Source organism: Hippocampus comes, unplaced genomic scaffold (assembly GCF_001891065.2).
Source record: "Hippocampus comes isolate QL1 unplaced genomic scaffold, H_comes_QL1_v1.1 scaffold39, whole genome shotgun sequence".
Taxonomy (NCBI): domain Eukaryota; kingdom Metazoa; phylum Chordata; class Actinopteri; order Syngnathiformes; family Syngnathidae; genus Hippocampus; species Hippocampus comes.
The window spans coordinates 3,772,969-3,788,664 of record NW_017842054.1 but is presented as its reverse complement, the minus strand read 5'-3'; the positions used below and the strand labels follow the sequence as shown (position 1 = coordinate 3,788,664).

Below are 15,696 nucleotides of genomic sequence, written 5' to 3'. Positions count from 1 at the left end.
CCCCCCCCCATCACCTCCCCAACACATTTTGTGGACCATGTGCAGCTCCTGATCGGAAGAATGTGGCGACAGCATTTCCCAGGCAAGGAGCACGCCTCTTGTGTGTTGGTGCGGATAAAAATTCCAAATCGAGTCGAGCCGACGAAGGAGGCGTTGGTGTCTAATGAGCCTCCTGAATGTGTTTGCAATGAAGTGTGTCATGCGTGTGCGTTGGAGAGCGGCTGCACTGCTGCAACGCGGGAGGGGGGAGGCGCGAGGCAGCGCTGATGGTGATTGTAAAGGTTGTCATGTGTCATCATCTGCAGGCCAGAGACAAATTGAGTGTGTGTGAGTGTGTGTGTGTGTGTGTGAGTGCGTGTGTGTTAGCGAGCGTCAGCCTGGCGGAAAAGTGTGTTGAACATCAGTCCGGCGCTCGTTGGATTGAGCAAAAACAGCAGCAATTAGCGGCTCGTTTCTTTTTACCTACCGGTGTGATTTGTTATTTTAGCTCGGATGCTCCCGGAGGCCATGCGAAATGTGTGGGGGGGGGGGGGAATGAACACGTTTGTAAGTTTTCTAATGACAATTTATGGGCAAAATGTTTCTGAGAAGCTCTTTTTGCAGTTCCTCCAAGATTGTGTCTGTTGTCACACCAGCTCGGGCGCTTGGTGAGCGCGAGTGCGCGCGTGTGTGTGTGTGTGTGTGTGTGTGTGTGTGTGTGTGTGTGTGTGTGTGTGTGTGTGTGTGTGCGCGTCATCTATACTGGCAGATGGTTTCGTATCTCGCTGCTTCACAAGTGAAAGTGTTTGTCTCCATTCCTGTTTGTTACTGATATCACCTTCACAATCTGCCCCCCCCCACCACCCCCACCCCTCCCCGCGCTTGTTTTCCTCCCCACACTGAGTCTTGTATTAAGTTTGGGGGGGGAGGAAATGGACAAACCAGGTCTTTGTGTGTGTCCACATAGTAGAAGACGAGATAGGCTGCTGGTGTAGACGGGGCGCTGATAGGGTCCAGCTGGGGCAAAGGGAGGTTGGGTGGGGGGCACAGGGGAGGGAGTGGGTTGGCTCAGAGGGGGCAAGTCTGCCAAAAAAAAGATTGCCCCCCCCCAATTCTCCTCCTCCTCCTCTTTTTTTTGCCCGATGCCAAGGGATCGTAAAAGCCACTCCAGAAAGTAGACAGTGCCAGGAACACAGGCCCCCCCCTATTGCAGCTCGTATGTATGCACAAAAGTGAATGTTTTGTATTGTCGCCAGTGGAAATGACCGGACAGCAGCAGTTAACATTGGTTTGTGGCTGCCAGTGCATCTGTGAAGCCCTGCAATTGAATCTCCAGTGGTAAATTTGCACTGGTGCTATATGACATGCTAATCGCCACATTGGGGTGGGGGGTGGGGGGGGGTCACTAGAGCAAAGAATGTTCACCAAAATTGTGATTGTTGGGAAAGCGCAACGGTCCTTGCGTGCCTGTAACAGAATAAAAGTGCCACCAAAAAAAAATGAGAGCATCTTGGTGGCTGTAATTGCCCATCTGTTTTTTTAAAGCTAGCAGGCTACTTCTTTCTTAGTGGAGGATGACATCAAACAAGAAGCAATGTAACAGTGTTTCATTGCAGCACAGGGAAATGGTTCTATTATGATTTTAAAAGCCAAAAAAAAAAAAAAAGGGAGCAAGCATTGCAAAGCGTGAAGTATTTGGGGGTTTTCAGTTGGTTTTTGGTTAGCATGCTACTTGCTAGTTTGTGGGGGGATGACACGCAACAACGAGGATGTACCATTTTTTTATCGATATTTTTGTGACCCATGTTTGTTAGTTATTAGGCTATGTCATGGTTAGGGAAAAATGATGTCAAATGGTGAAATTTTAGCGTTTTTGATGATGTGACGGGGAATGGTTCGAGTCGAATGCGTTTTTGTTTATTTGTTGTTCGTCGGTTACTTCCTGCTTCGTGGACAATGACGTCAATCAATGGGAACAGAGGACTTTTGATTCCGCGAGCCGTTGATGTCAACAAAAGGAGAAAAATTGAAGATTAGCATTTTCGTTTGTCTCCGTAAAAAAGTGAATGTAAAATGCATATTAAAAAATGTTGGGTAACAGGCTACTTCCTGATTCATGGAGAATGACACAAAAGACTGTGACTAAAATTTAATGGCTTCGTTGGCCCATGAAAATAGATTTTGTCTTACTATTTACTATTTTCATGTCAGCATGATTGCTGTAAAAAAAAAGTCATTAAAACTGCAGAGCGAGTGGTGGCCTAAGGGTTTTTTTTTTTTTTTTTTGCTCAGTGCAGTTTTTTTTTGTTTTTTTTGCTCTGTGTCACAGGCAAACTTTTAAATGCCTTCCTCGCAGATGCAAAAGCAGCTTGTCTTCCTTAATAAAGCTTTCTTTTTCTTTACTTCTCACTTAGCTGATCAAAACGGCATCCTTCTTGCCCGCCCGCGTCCTCGAAGCTTACGGGCTTACGTCGCTTTGCCTCCTTGTTTGGGAAGACTTTAATATCGCTGCACTTGCCACAAAGAACCCCAACTGTGTTCCAGGCGCTACCCTCCTCCCCACCTCCAGCTCCCGCTGCCCTACTCACGCTCTCATTCTCCATCGCCGAGGCCCCCCGGCTTTTGAGTTGCTAGGTAACCTTAACCAGCTGTTGGTCCCGAGCCCGCTGAGCCGCTCCTGGCTCGAGGTCAAAGCGCGCAAACGTTTTCCTGCGAACGCTCGCCGTGAACCCGACGACCGCCGCCGTGGCCTTGACATCATCGCGCCATGGAAAATCTTCCTCACTTCCTTTTGTTTTTGCACTTTTATTGTTCTGCTCACGGAGGGGCCCGATGTGGGGTGGGGGCGTCCGCGTCGCGCCGCGCTGACTGCGGCGGGGAGCCTTTCGGCACCTTTTCCCACTCCACTCGGCGATGGGAAGTTTGAACCTCGACAAGTGGAAGCGACTTGGCCGTTGAGTAGAAAATTACAGCGGGGACATAGACGAGTCCCCGAAGTGAGTCACTCCTCTGTAGGTGATCTGTCTCGGAGTTCCATGACTAGAGATTCAAGATAACATTGTATATCGCGGTCCCCGGGCCGCGGACCAGTACCGGTCCGTGGGTCATTTGGTACCGGGCCGCACAGAAAGAATAAATAACTTACATTACTCACATTTTATTCATTTCGCATTCTGAAAGATGTTTTATTTTGAAAAATTACCGGATCCTCTGTTACATCGGTCTACAATATGTCACTCTTGACGCAGGTCAAGGCGCGCCTCTTGGTCACGTGATAGGTTATCGCTAAAATGACACTCAGGTGCTAGCAAAATGAGTAAAAAACAGACGTCTTTGGAAAGTTTCTTTGGCCCAGCCAGGAGACAGAAGAGGAGCCTCCGATTTTCAAGAAAAAAAAGGCTACATTTAATAGACAGTATCAGGAGTCCTACTTAAAATACGGATTGATCTCAACGGGAGATTCTCACGCAGCAAGCCCACTCTGCATAATATGCGGCGATGGTGAACCGTATTTTTCATGCACTTTGTATTTGCGGCGTATCTTATTTTGAAGGCTCGTTTAAACGTGACCAAAGCGACCATAGAGTGTTGCGGCCAGATAGGACGTTCCTCGTGTCATGATTCGGGTTTATTATTATGTATCGAAAATACCACACGCAGGTCATATCGTATTATTTTGTTGCATTTATCCGCCACACCTTAAAGGCCGGCTGTTCCAAACCAAAAAAATGAACGGATAAAATCAAGCCACTTCAACGATACCAAATGTTACTCTCTCAAGTATCGTTTCTCAGTATCGACGAAAACTTCAATGTAGCTTTTGGTCCGAGGAAGTGGTACCCGTGCGTGCCCCAAGTGGGGGGTACATTTGTGACGATTGTCATTCTAGCTGACCTCAGTGGGAAGGGTCCGACATGTCGGCTGGATTCGCCCAAAAGAAAAAAAGAAACCAAACCAAAACAAACTCATGTCTTTGCTCGTACACTCCGGACCGATATATCTCCTTCTATTTCTCTACCTCCCTCCCCATCTTCGTCTCATATTAACATTCACAAGTTTATTTTTTTCCCCCTTTTTTCTTTTTAGATTAGAACATCTGCAATCCATTTGTGGTTTCGAGGTCTCGCTTGCCAGCGCTGGCAAAAAAAAAAAAAAAAAAAGTTTTCATAGCTCCTGGAGAATCATTCAGTTTGTGATTAGCGTTGGCCGGAGGACGCTATCAAGGCTTCAAGCTTGCAGCAGCACATTAAATCCCCGCAGACCTCCACCGAAGAGGGCGACCTGCTGTCAGATAAAGCCTTATTTACATTCGCCGAGTTTAAACGCGGGGCTTTTGCGCCTCACTTGTAGACAAGGCTGGCTGGCTGTTGGGAAATGATAAAAAACACTTTGAGTACGTTTATGGGGCTTTGGCACAAGCACTTTGCAACTGTAGCCAAAAGATTTCCAGCCCGAATTATCCCGCTGCCTAATTTAAACCATCTTCAGTCGCATTGTTACATGTGCTTTCGAATGTTTGCTTCAAAGCAAGACGATACTTTTTTTTTTTTTTTTCTTTTCTCACAGAGGGTCTGATTGGGGCGGAGACGTCGGGCTCCGGTTTCGTTTGGGTTGGTGGTTTGGAGGGCCAATAAACCAACGGGGAAGTGTCATCGTGTGAATCGAGACGATCCTTGCTGTCATGCAAAGCGCTGTTTGAGCGGTTGCCGCCCAGGAGGACTCCAAAAATATCAACTGTCGAACATGGATTGCTTTGACGTCGCTATTTGCGCTTATATATATATATATTTTTTTTCTCTTGCTTTGGGCAGTTAAAAAAAATATATATATATATAACCTGAAGGCAATGGACTCCAAAATGGCACGGACCAGGTGACATTTAGTGGTGGAAGGTTTGAGGCCCATGAAGGAAGCTATATATATATAGACATCTCCAGCTGAGTCCAGATTTGACATTCTGCAGGCAGTCAAAAACGTTGTGGTGGTTAGCTTAGCATGAGCAAATCCAGGAACCTGATAGCAGACGTTTTAACCTTTTTTTGGGGAGTTCTTTAAAACCTCTGAACTTTGTTTCAGTTTTGTGGCATGCCGCTGTCATGTGCTCGACATTTGGTGGTTCTAGCTTGAAGTCAAACGAATCGGCGGGCCCTTTAGCGTATTTTGGCATTAGCGACACGGACGCCTTTCGCTGAAATCAAACCGTGGCGGGTTGGCGCAAAATGCTCGCAGCAGCCGGAAATATTTAGAGACTCGACTTAGCGCGACTGGAAGATATCTGAAATCTTACATGGGCTACCTGCTAACAAATAGCGCGGATGTTCAACTCGCAGCCCTGACTCGAGCTCTTTTTTTACGCTAGCGGGGGCGAGTAATAAAAATACCTAAGCGCAAATCAATTCTGTTTGAGGGGAATGTTTTATTTTGTCTGTTTATTAGTGTAATTGTTATTTTTTTTTTTACGTCTTTCAATGGACATTGTGTTCTTCATGTTATCAAGACCTGCCCATATAAAAGACAGCGGTTTTCATTTTTGACCACCGTTTTCCATCCTGAGCTTTTTCACATCCCAACGTCGTTTCCACACATCATTTCTTTTCCCGCGTTTGTTGTTTGTTCTGCGCCGAGCCAACAAGCTCCTTACGCGGATTACTCTGATACCCGCGCTATTAAAACGCGCATTAACAGCATCGCTCGAGAGTTAATTATCTCCAGATTCCGCCGCAGGTTTTCCGCGCCGGCACGTTCTGCCTTATTAACGCCGGCGGGGAAAGCGTTTCAGCCGCCACGAATCAACAGTTACACTTCTGAAAGGTTCTTTCCCTTCCGCGCCAGACTCTTGTGTCTTGCCAACTGTGCGTGCGGTCGCTCCGGTGAACGACAACGCAAACAGAGCCGCGTCTCAAGGTCGTCTGTCATTCACCGTCCCGTTGACGACCTTTTCTTTTCATGCACTTCTCATCGTGATATCCCCGCTCGGGCGCGCCCAGGAAGTACGGCTTTTATTCGAAGTGCCGCGCGGTTATAACATTAAGCTTTGAATTGTTAAAATGTGCAGTTAAAAAAGAAAAAAAAAAAGAAAAAAGGGAAACTCAATCTCTTTGTCATCGGAGTTGTAAAGTGAGTTACAAGGCTGCCATAAAAACGTCATTCAACACAGGAGAGTGATGACAGGAAAGCAAAATGAGACGGGAGGCGACGACAAGGAACATAATTAAAATACTTTTCTGTCATAATAGAAAATATTGAAGGCTTCGGATTTTTTTTTTTCTGACTTTCAGCGTCGCAAATTTCACACCCGCCAAAGATTCAAGCCATCAGACGGAATCAAATTTCGATCATTATTCTGCCCATCACCATGACAACAGGCAACTGGGCCCAGCCAATAATGTGTGGACACCCAACACCTTTCCTCCTCATTTCTTTTTATTTTTTTTTTAAATTTATTTTGGAGTGAGAGACACGAACTGACCCGATTGGATGATTGAGGTGGTGACCTCATGGGATGAAAAGGACCTGTTGCCGGGTAACCCAGTTGATACAGTAACACCGCTGTGTGTGTGTGTGTGTGTGTGTGTGTGTGTGTGTGTGTGTGTGTGTGTGTGTGTGTGTGTGTGTGCGTGTGTGGGTCATTCGAGCAGGGAAACACTTCCTGTTATCGTTTCCCCTCCTCCTCCTCCACTTTGTGCGCGGCGTGCGAGCGCCTCGGATGAATAATTCAAGCGGTCTGCCTTTGCGCAGGTATCCGGCCGCAGATCATGAACGGGCCCATGCACCCGCGTCCCCTGGTGGCGCTGCTGGATGGGCGCGACTGCACGGTGGAGATGCCCATCCTCAAGGACCTGGCCACCGTGGCCTTCTGCGACGCTCAGTCCACGCAGGAAATACACGAAAAGGTAGCATCCCTCTTTGCTTTTTACACACATGAGTCAGAAGGATTTTTTTAAATTGGAATTTTGATTTTTTTCCCCCACTAAATAATGGGATTAGTGCTTTTTTTTCAAGGTCCTTTTCTCATTTTTTTTTTTTGTTTTTAATGAAACACAAGCAATAAATTAATCTGCATTACAATAAACAATATCATCTTGATTATGCCTCAATATTTTAGTACAAGCATAGTTTTGCAGTTTTGACCATGTGCTGCATTGTCCTTTAGTGGTGAACTCCCGTTTTACACTTTTTATAACATTTAAGGATGTTGCTTAAAAAACATTTTCCCGGACACTTCATCGAGCTTTTATGATGTCGACTGTTCGTTTCTGAAACCGAGATAAAGCACAAGACAGACGAGCTTTCTTCACCTTCGCTTGAGCGACCGGCTCCCCTCCGGCAACCAATATATTAAAAAAAAAAAAAAAAAAAATGGGTATAAGGAAATCCCTGGTGCGATGCTAATCCGCGGCGGCGAAGTTAATTCCGTTAGCGGTTAGTTTTGTGAATTTAAGCCTGTTATTTTCATAAGCGCTCGCTACGCCACCTCGACTTTAATGTGACAAACTGCCGATGTGGCAGTTTCTCCTTATTTAAATGCACACACAACAAGACATTTGCATTTAGATGATGGCAAGTAGAAATTTACATCCGTCCGGTGGAGCAGGTTCGGAATGCTGCATTTTATTTTATTTTTTCACCTCACGTGTCCACCGCGGTGACCGATGGTGCCAAGACCGGCGCATATAAAAGCCGGCAGTTTCCAATCGCTGCTCACTGGAGTGACTGATGCGCAACTTTGACACGAAGGCGCCTGCATGTCATTTGTTGCTAGGCAGAATCCGCACCGCGCATTCAATTAAATCTTTGTGAGACGGGTAACACGATAAGCCGTCCGCTGTGGTAGCCGCTGTCCCCGAAAGGGTTAAACAAGAAATAATCATCAATATTCGCGTTGAAGGAACGCGGGTAGAAAATGAAACCGGATTTGAAAACGTCATAAAACTGAGCACACTCATGCGAGGAGGCAGAGTTCTGTGCGAAAGGTCAAAAGTCACCCCGCTGATGCCGACAGGTGCTGAGCGAGGCGGTGGGGGCCATGATGTATCACACCATCACGCTGACCCGTGAGGACCTGGAGAAGTTCAAGGCGCTCCGCATCATCATCCGCATCGGCAGCGGCTACGACAACATCGACATCAAGGCGGCCGGAGAGCTCGGTGAGACGCCAGCGTCAAAATGAAGCGGCAGGACGGAAACCCGGTGGCGGGCGCTCACGCGGCGTTGTCAGAAGAAGCCCTGACAAGCATTTAAAGCGCGCCCTCGATAATGTCACCATCTGTCTCTCCTCTGATTGGTTGTTTAGAGCATGGTTTCCATCATTATATTACGAAACAATTATTTTAAGCGACAGCGGAGGTCAGGTCCGTCCCCACTTAAGGCTCAGGCGCCGTCAAAGTTGCCATAAGAGTTCTCCTCGTTGCTTCCGCAGGTATCGCCGTGTGCAACATTCCCTCGGCGGCCGTGGAGGAGACGGCCGACTCGACGCTCTGTCACATTCTCAACCTGTACAGGAGGAACACTTGGCTCTACCAGGCTACCAATATATTAAAAAAAAAAAAAAAAAAAATGGGTATAAGGAAATCCCTGGTGCGATGCTAATCCGCGGCGGCGAAGTTAATTCCGTTAGCGGTTAGTTTTGTGAATTTAAGCCTGTTATTTTCATAAGCGCTCGCTACGCCACCTCGACTTTAATGTGACAAACTGCCGATGTGGCAGTTTCTCCTTATTTAAATGCACACACAACAAGACATTTGCATTTAGATGATGGCAAGTAGAAATTTACATCCGTCCGGTGGAGCAGGTTCGGAATGCTGCATTTTATTTTATTTTTTCACCTCACGTGTCCACCGCGGTGACCGATGGTGCCAAGACCGGCGCATATAAAAGCCGGCAGTTTCCAATCGCTGCTCACTGGAGTGACTGATGCGCAACTTTGACACGAAGGCGCCTGCATGTCATTTGTTGCTAGGCAGAATCCGCACCGCGCATTCAATTAAATCTTTGTGAGACGGGTAACACGATAAGCCGTCCGCTGTGGTAGCCGCTGTCCCCGAAAGGGTTAAACAAGAAATAATCATCAATATTCGCGTTGAAGGAACGCGGGTAGAAAATGAAACCGGATTTGAAAACGTCATAAAACTGAGCACACTCATGCGAGGAGGCAGAGTTCTGTGCGAAAGGTCAAAAGTCACCCCGCTGATGCCGACAGGTGCTGAGCGAGGCGGTGGGGGCCATGATGTATCACACCATCACGCTGACCCGTGAGGACCTGGAGAAGTTCAAGGCGCTCCGCATCATCATCCGCATCGGCAGCGGCTACGACAACATCGACATCAAGGCGGCCGGAGAGCTCGGTGAGACGCCAGCGTCAAAATGAAGCGGCAGGACGGAAACCCGGTGGCGGGCGCTCACGCGGCGTTGTCAGAAGAAGCCCTGACAAGCATTTACAATCGAAAGCGAATATTTGCGAAATGAAATAGTTTGAATTCATCCCCGGCAGTCTCCCCAACATTTCTCCGTGTTTCTCTTGACTGCGGTGCTTTTAGTGTGCGCCTGGACACGATGAGATTATTTCGTCCAATCAGATTTCAGTCTGTGTTGCCGTGCCAATTTAATCCGCCCGCGGCCTTCGGAATCAGTCGTGTGGAACTGTGTTCTCAAAGCGACTCTTTCCTGACCCAATCGGGTGTCAAATTTGCCCCTCACATGGCCAACAAGCGCGCCCTCGATGATGTCACCATTTGTCTCTCCTCTGATTGGTTGTTTAGAGCATGGTTTCCATCATTATATTACGAAACAATTATTTTAAGCGACAGCGGAGGTCAGGTCCGTCCCCACTTAAGGCTCAGGCGCCGTCAAAGTTGCCATAAGAGTTCTCCTCGTTGCTTCCGCAGGTATCGCCGTGTGCAACATTCCCTCGGCGGCCGTGGAGGAGACGGCCGACTCGACGCTCTGTCACATTCTCAACCTGTACAGGAGGAACACTTGGCTCTACCAGGCTCTCCGGGAGGGCACGCGGGTCCAGAGCGTGGAGCAGATACGAGAGGTGGCCTCGGGGGCGGCCAGGATCCGAGGAGAGACGCTCGGCCTTATCGGATTCGGTGAGCTGAACGACTACAACAACAGGGAACCCAATCATAATCAAGACCCTTCATTATTCACTGAAAAACCTCACTTGGCTGTTGGTTTATTTGGTTTTTTTTAACTCGGGCCACCATCCTGTGGCATCTCGGTGCCAAGAAAGTTTGTCGAAGTGAGTTGAGGAGCTTTATTTAGCCAAAAGTTGTTTATGCCACCATCTTGTGGCATCTCGGCGCCGGTGAACTTTGTCGACGTAGGTTGAGGAGCTCCGAGTGTTGCTCTGCCACAATCTTTACTCTGACTCCGACTAATACTAATGTGGACAGAAACTAGGCTCACTGGTACAGTCATGAGGTGCACCTTCATCATCGAATAAAACTCAATACAAGAGCAGTTGAAAATGCAGTACTTTCAAGTATTTTATTAATTAACTAATCAATTAATCAACTCAAACATGTATTTATGTATGTATGTAATTATTTATTTATTTGCAACCGATGGCTATCTGATGCAACAAAAAACCAAAAGCTTTTTTTTTTTTTTTCCAAAACGCATCAAAAATAATTTTGGGGGGAACACATTTTCAATAAAAAGACAAAGGAAACTTGAAAAAAAAATACATAAATAAAATAAACAAATACATTTTAAAATGTGACACTCCCAGTATTCACAAAATGTCCTGTCTTTATTTTAATCCAAAAATAAACCGATCAAGATGAATGCATAAAAGTTTTAGTGACTGTACAGCTATTGAAGATAACAATATCGCACCCAAAAAAAAAAAAAAAAACAAAAACCCCAAAACCTCCCAGCCAAACTCACGTTCATGCATGTCCACATGCATGAACGATCAAGCGTTTTTTTTCCCATCGGTCTTTCGTCACATGTTCCCATGCGCCCCCTGCAGGTCGCGCGGGCCAAGCGGTGTCGATGCGGGCCAAGGCGTTCGGCTTCAACGTGATCTTCTACGACCCGTACCTGCAGGACGGGCTGGAGCGCTCGCTGGGCGTGCAGCGCGTCTACACGCTGCAGGACCTCCTCTACCAGAGTGACTGCGTCTCTCTGCACTGCAACCTCAACGAGCACAACCACCACCTCATCAACGACTTCACCATCAAGCAGGCACTACACGACGCTCGCCCGCATCATCAAATCGCTGCGCTACTCTTAAGAGACATTTCTGAATTGTAATTTGTGCCACAGATGCAACTAGTTGAATGTCGCCAATTTTAAAAAAAAAAAATCTTTGAAGAAAAATTTGGAGACACAGTACATGCTTTTTGTTGCCATCATCCCTGTCTGTTTTCATTTATTTTGTCCCACGCCCCCAGAGAAAAACAACCATAAACAACAACGAAAAAGAAAGAAAGTTGGACAGTGACAATAGAAAATGACAATACAACAACAAAAAAACAGATCTCAATATTTCTTCTTTTTTTCGGTAAAAAAAAAAAAATCCTCCATCTCCAAATTGAGATTTTTTTAAATACCAAAAACATAAAATTAACTCAACATTTGAAAAGTCTTATTTAAAAAAAAAAAAGTGTGTCTCTTTAAATATTGAGTTCCTTATACTATACTATTTTTGTGATCTTATATAAAAACAAAAACTTTTTTTTTTATTATTATTTTTTTTTAATCCCACCAAAAAGCATCCGAAATTTGAAACCTTTTGTTGGTTTATTATTGTTCTTGCCCCCCTATAATTTTGGGGGGGGGGGGGGGTACACGCTTTTTGTTCAACATCTCAGTAAATTTGGTTTTGATGTTTGTTGACACATTGACAAGTTCCGTTTGTCTGCCTGCAGATGCGTCAAGGCGCCTTTCTGGTGAACGCGGCGCGGGGGGGCCTGGTGGACGAAAAGGCCTTGGCGCAGGCCCTCAAAGAAGGCCGAATACGCGGCGCCGCCTTGGACGTCCACGAGTCGGAACCCTTTAGGTCTGTTCTTTTCCCAATCTTGAATTAGCAAAGGGAAAATATTTACGGTTGACGATTTTTTTACATCATCCAAAAGCAACGTGATGCACGGGTTCATGGTACCTTCTTCCATTTAGTAGAAGAACAGTTTTGCGTGTCACTGTACGTCGCTGGCATAGATGAACATTATTTGTTGTGAATAAATCATTTTCAGACCAAATGAAACTGGCATCTTTAATGCATTTCGAGTGTCAATCACGTGGTTTCAATTTTTTATTTTTTTTTCTCTCCACATCCAATGTTCCTCTTTTTAGCTTTTCTCAAGGTCCCCTGAAGGACGCCCCCAACTTGATCTGCACGCCGCACACCGCCTGGTATAGCGAGCAGGCGTCGCTGGAGATGCGCGAGGCCGCCGCCACCGAGATCCGCCGAGCCATCACAGGTAGGCCGGGCTGAAGTACAGGGGGGGAAAAAAAACCCTCCATTTAAAAAAAATAAATCAACAAAATAATAATCATTAAAAAAATGAGTCTGTACTTCTGCGGATGTTTTTAGATTTTGCCATGATATCGTTTCAGTATCGGTATTGAGGCAGTCCGAATTGGAATCTGACCATTTAACTTTTAACAACAATCCCCGTTTTTTTTTTTTTTTTTTTTTTTTTTTTAATCGAATAAAACTCTTAAGAACTTATACCATGCCGATTGCGTGTTTCCTCCAACCAGGTCGCATCCCCGACAGCCTGCGGAATTGCGTTAACAAAGAGTTCTTCATCACCTCGGCGCCCTGGGGAGTGATGGAGCAGCCGCAGCCTCACCCAGAGATCAACGGCGCTGCCTACAGGTAGGAGGATTGTAGCGCATGCTGACGGGAAGCTTTTACGCTCGAGGCCCAAATACAGCGGAACCTCCAAAGTGGAGCACCCCCAAAAGGGCGCACATAGTGAATTTCCTGCTACACCATCATTGATTTAAAATTCACTTATTAATGATTGCAACAAAAAAAAAAAAAAACAACTTGACATGATTTGCTTTGTGAGCCAAAAATGTGTTTTAAGATGAGAAGAAGTGACAGCATTGGACTTTGGAGGTTCCGGCGTGCGTAACGTCATGTTTGGCTTGAACGGGACTGAACTGCTTCTCTCACACACAGCCGAGTGAACCAAACCATGGTACACGCCATAGCAACGGGGGGAATGCAGGACAAATTATATTCCTAAATGTCAAAGCAGGTAAATGATTCATGGTGATGCGCACAAAAAAAAAAAAAAAAAAACCTTCCCTGGTAAACCTCAATGTGTGTTACATTCACCTGGACCACATTGTCCCTCCCCAGCTTCCAAACCAACCATATGTTCCCTATATGACTCCCCCCGAATTCACCTTTGGGTCCCCCAAAATTATAGCGATGTGGATTTGTGTATTATCCATATCGTGGATGGGCAGCTCGTAGCCTGCTGTGAGTGGACCCTTGATTCATCAAAAAAGATTTTGGGGGTGGGGGGAAGTATAAACATGTTCAAGTGCGCGGCCCTGCAGTATGCGGATCCCTAGTTGCACTGATGAAAAATTGTGGGCTCCCCCCTCCATCATTTACATTGCCCATCCCTGATCTCTATCATACATAATACAGGAAAAGAACTTTGGAATAGGTGTCCACTGTAGTAGGAGAAGAAATGATGTTTTTGTCCAAGCACATAAAGCCTTTTCTGCGTTGTCAGGTTCCCACCGGGCGTGGGGGGCGGCGTGGCTTCCGGCGGGATCTCCCGGCCCCTGGAGGGGCTTCTGCCCGGCGGCGTGCCCGTGGCCCACACCCTGCCCCCGGGCACCCACGCATCCCAGGCCACCTCTCCCAACCAGCCCTCCAAACACGGCGACCCCACCAGAGAGCACATGAGCGAGCCGTGACCAGGCACTGACGCCCCCCGCCTGCACACACACACACACACACACACACACACGCACACACACACCCCAGACGGAGGACGCACAGATGAGACTGTCACATGAGCCCTCCTGGACTTGCAGGACGGAATGACCATTTACTCCGCTCCTTTCCTTCATTCCCTCTTTCCAGCTGTTGGGGTTTTTTTTTTCTTTTTTCTTCCTTCTTTTTTTCAATGTTGTGTTGCAAGTGTTGTCCTGTTTCTTGCAAGTGTTACACGTGTGTTTTTTCAACAGGAATCGTCCTCATAAGCCAAAAAAAACAAACAAAAAAAAAATTTTAAAGCAAAATCATCCATTCAGTAAATTATATTTGCGTGTTAGAAACGTAGGACAAAATAAAAGCGAGAATTAACTTCAAGCCATAACTGAATAGACACAAATCTGGATTTTTTTTTTCTTTTCCTCCTTTTTTTTTATGTCAAATTCAGTTGATGTGCAGTTGTTAAATGTTCTTAAATCATGTGACTGCTCCTTGTCGAGTTTTTTTTATTTTTTTTTTTTACACTTATTTTAGGGTGGCTGTTTGTGTTTTTGTTCTTGTACAAGGCGACCATACAGTATAATAACATAACATTAAGTGCAGCTGGAAACCACAAATAAATACATGCTGTCCTGATTGATGATACGAACTGGTGGAATGTGATTTTGTGCATTCGTTGAAATATGAGTGGCCTTTTATTGTGGGCAGCCAAAGGCACACTTGTGCTGTCAAAAGAGCTTCTTCATATGCGACAAATTAACCCTGGCAAAAGAGAGGTGCTCACAAATGTATTTAGACAGATTTGTGAATATTTGAGAGTGATATGCTTTTGCATGCCAATGTAGGAAAAGATTACTCAAGGACACACGTGTAATAATTCAACTGTTTCAAAACAGTAATTAATGCTGTCATGGAATTTATAAAATAAATTAATTTTTAGTTTTTCATCAATTGTAATAGGCTAGGCTTTATAATTACAATGATTAGATTGTAATTAAAGCGGTGATATAAAATGAAAATGTTTTTACAAACTAAATATAATTGTAATAGCATAATCATATATAAAATAACATTCAAAAATTAAAGGTTTTATTATAATATGGATATACTTGGGAGTGGGCATCGAGCCTCTCGAATCGATTGGAATGGGACTCGCCTCCTGGAATTGGTCGCATTTTAAATTTCCGCTTCCCTGTAATGGTGGATCGTCCACCCACCCGAAGAAGAAAACTGTTGAAACCAACGAAGAAGAAATTGCGCACTCGCGCGAGTGCACTCGCCGCCCATCCCAAGTGGAAAGGAGCCTCACCGCTCCACTTGCGGAAAGATGTTACTGTGCTAATTTTGGCAGGTTGCATGACGTGTGCCCATTTACGGGGTGCGTGTCCGACGAGCTTGAGGCTTCCTCCCACAACAACTTCAGTGCCACAATCGGGTGGGTTAAAAAATGAAATACGTCTGTTTCCATGTTGCTAAAAAAACTATTGCATTTACGAGCTAAGCGGTGGGTCCACTCAAATGCAAATGACCAGCTAACGTGCAGTATTTTCTTTACCGCGCATGCGCGTGGGTCCACAACCGACACATTGTAATCTATTGTGAACGTAAAAAAAAAGAATAACATACTTTTATAAATGTATGAGTACTTGTTCAAGCCAACCTTTGAATAATTCATCGTAAAGTCAATTCAAAGGTAAAAAGTTAACGGAAATAAATGTGTTGGCAAGTTTGGATGAGTTCGTCCAAAACTAACTGATTATAAACATATCCGTTTGAACCTGGGGTGTCGAAACTTTTGAAGG

The 15,696-nt window shown here is 45.6% G+C and overlaps 1 protein-coding gene across 6 annotated transcripts in view; it reads left to right on the top strand.

Annotated features, from left to right (window-relative positions):
* ctbp2a (C-terminal binding protein 2a) overlaps positions 1-14,539 on the top strand; it is a 50,451-nt gene extending 35,912 nt beyond the window's left edge. For 2 of the 6 annotated variants that reach the window (XM_019860152.1, XM_019860155.1), the window contains 9 exons: positions 6,718-6,872; positions 7,982-8,126; positions 8,399-8,502; positions 9,968-10,070; positions 10,958-11,172; positions 11,859-11,989; positions 12,283-12,410; positions 12,694-12,811; positions 13,689-14,539. In XM_019860152.1, the coding sequence (XP_019715711.1) occupies positions 6,718-6,872; positions 7,982-8,126; positions 8,399-8,502; positions 9,968-10,070; positions 10,958-11,172; positions 11,859-11,989; positions 12,283-12,410; positions 12,694-12,811; positions 13,689-13,875 (1,286 nt within the window). In that variant the 3' untranslated portion in view covers positions 13,876-14,539. Of the gene's footprint in view, positions 1-6; positions 83-6,717; positions 6,873-7,981; positions 8,127-8,398; positions 8,503-8,993; positions 9,324-9,863; positions 10,071-10,957; positions 11,173-11,858; positions 11,990-12,282; positions 12,411-12,693; positions 12,812-13,120; positions 13,200-13,688 lie in introns of those variants that run through there. The other 4 variants (XM_019860156.1, XM_019860153.1, XM_019860158.1 and 1 more) reach the window with 4 other exon arrangements.
* Positions 14,540-15,696: the final 1,157 nt, after the last annotated feature.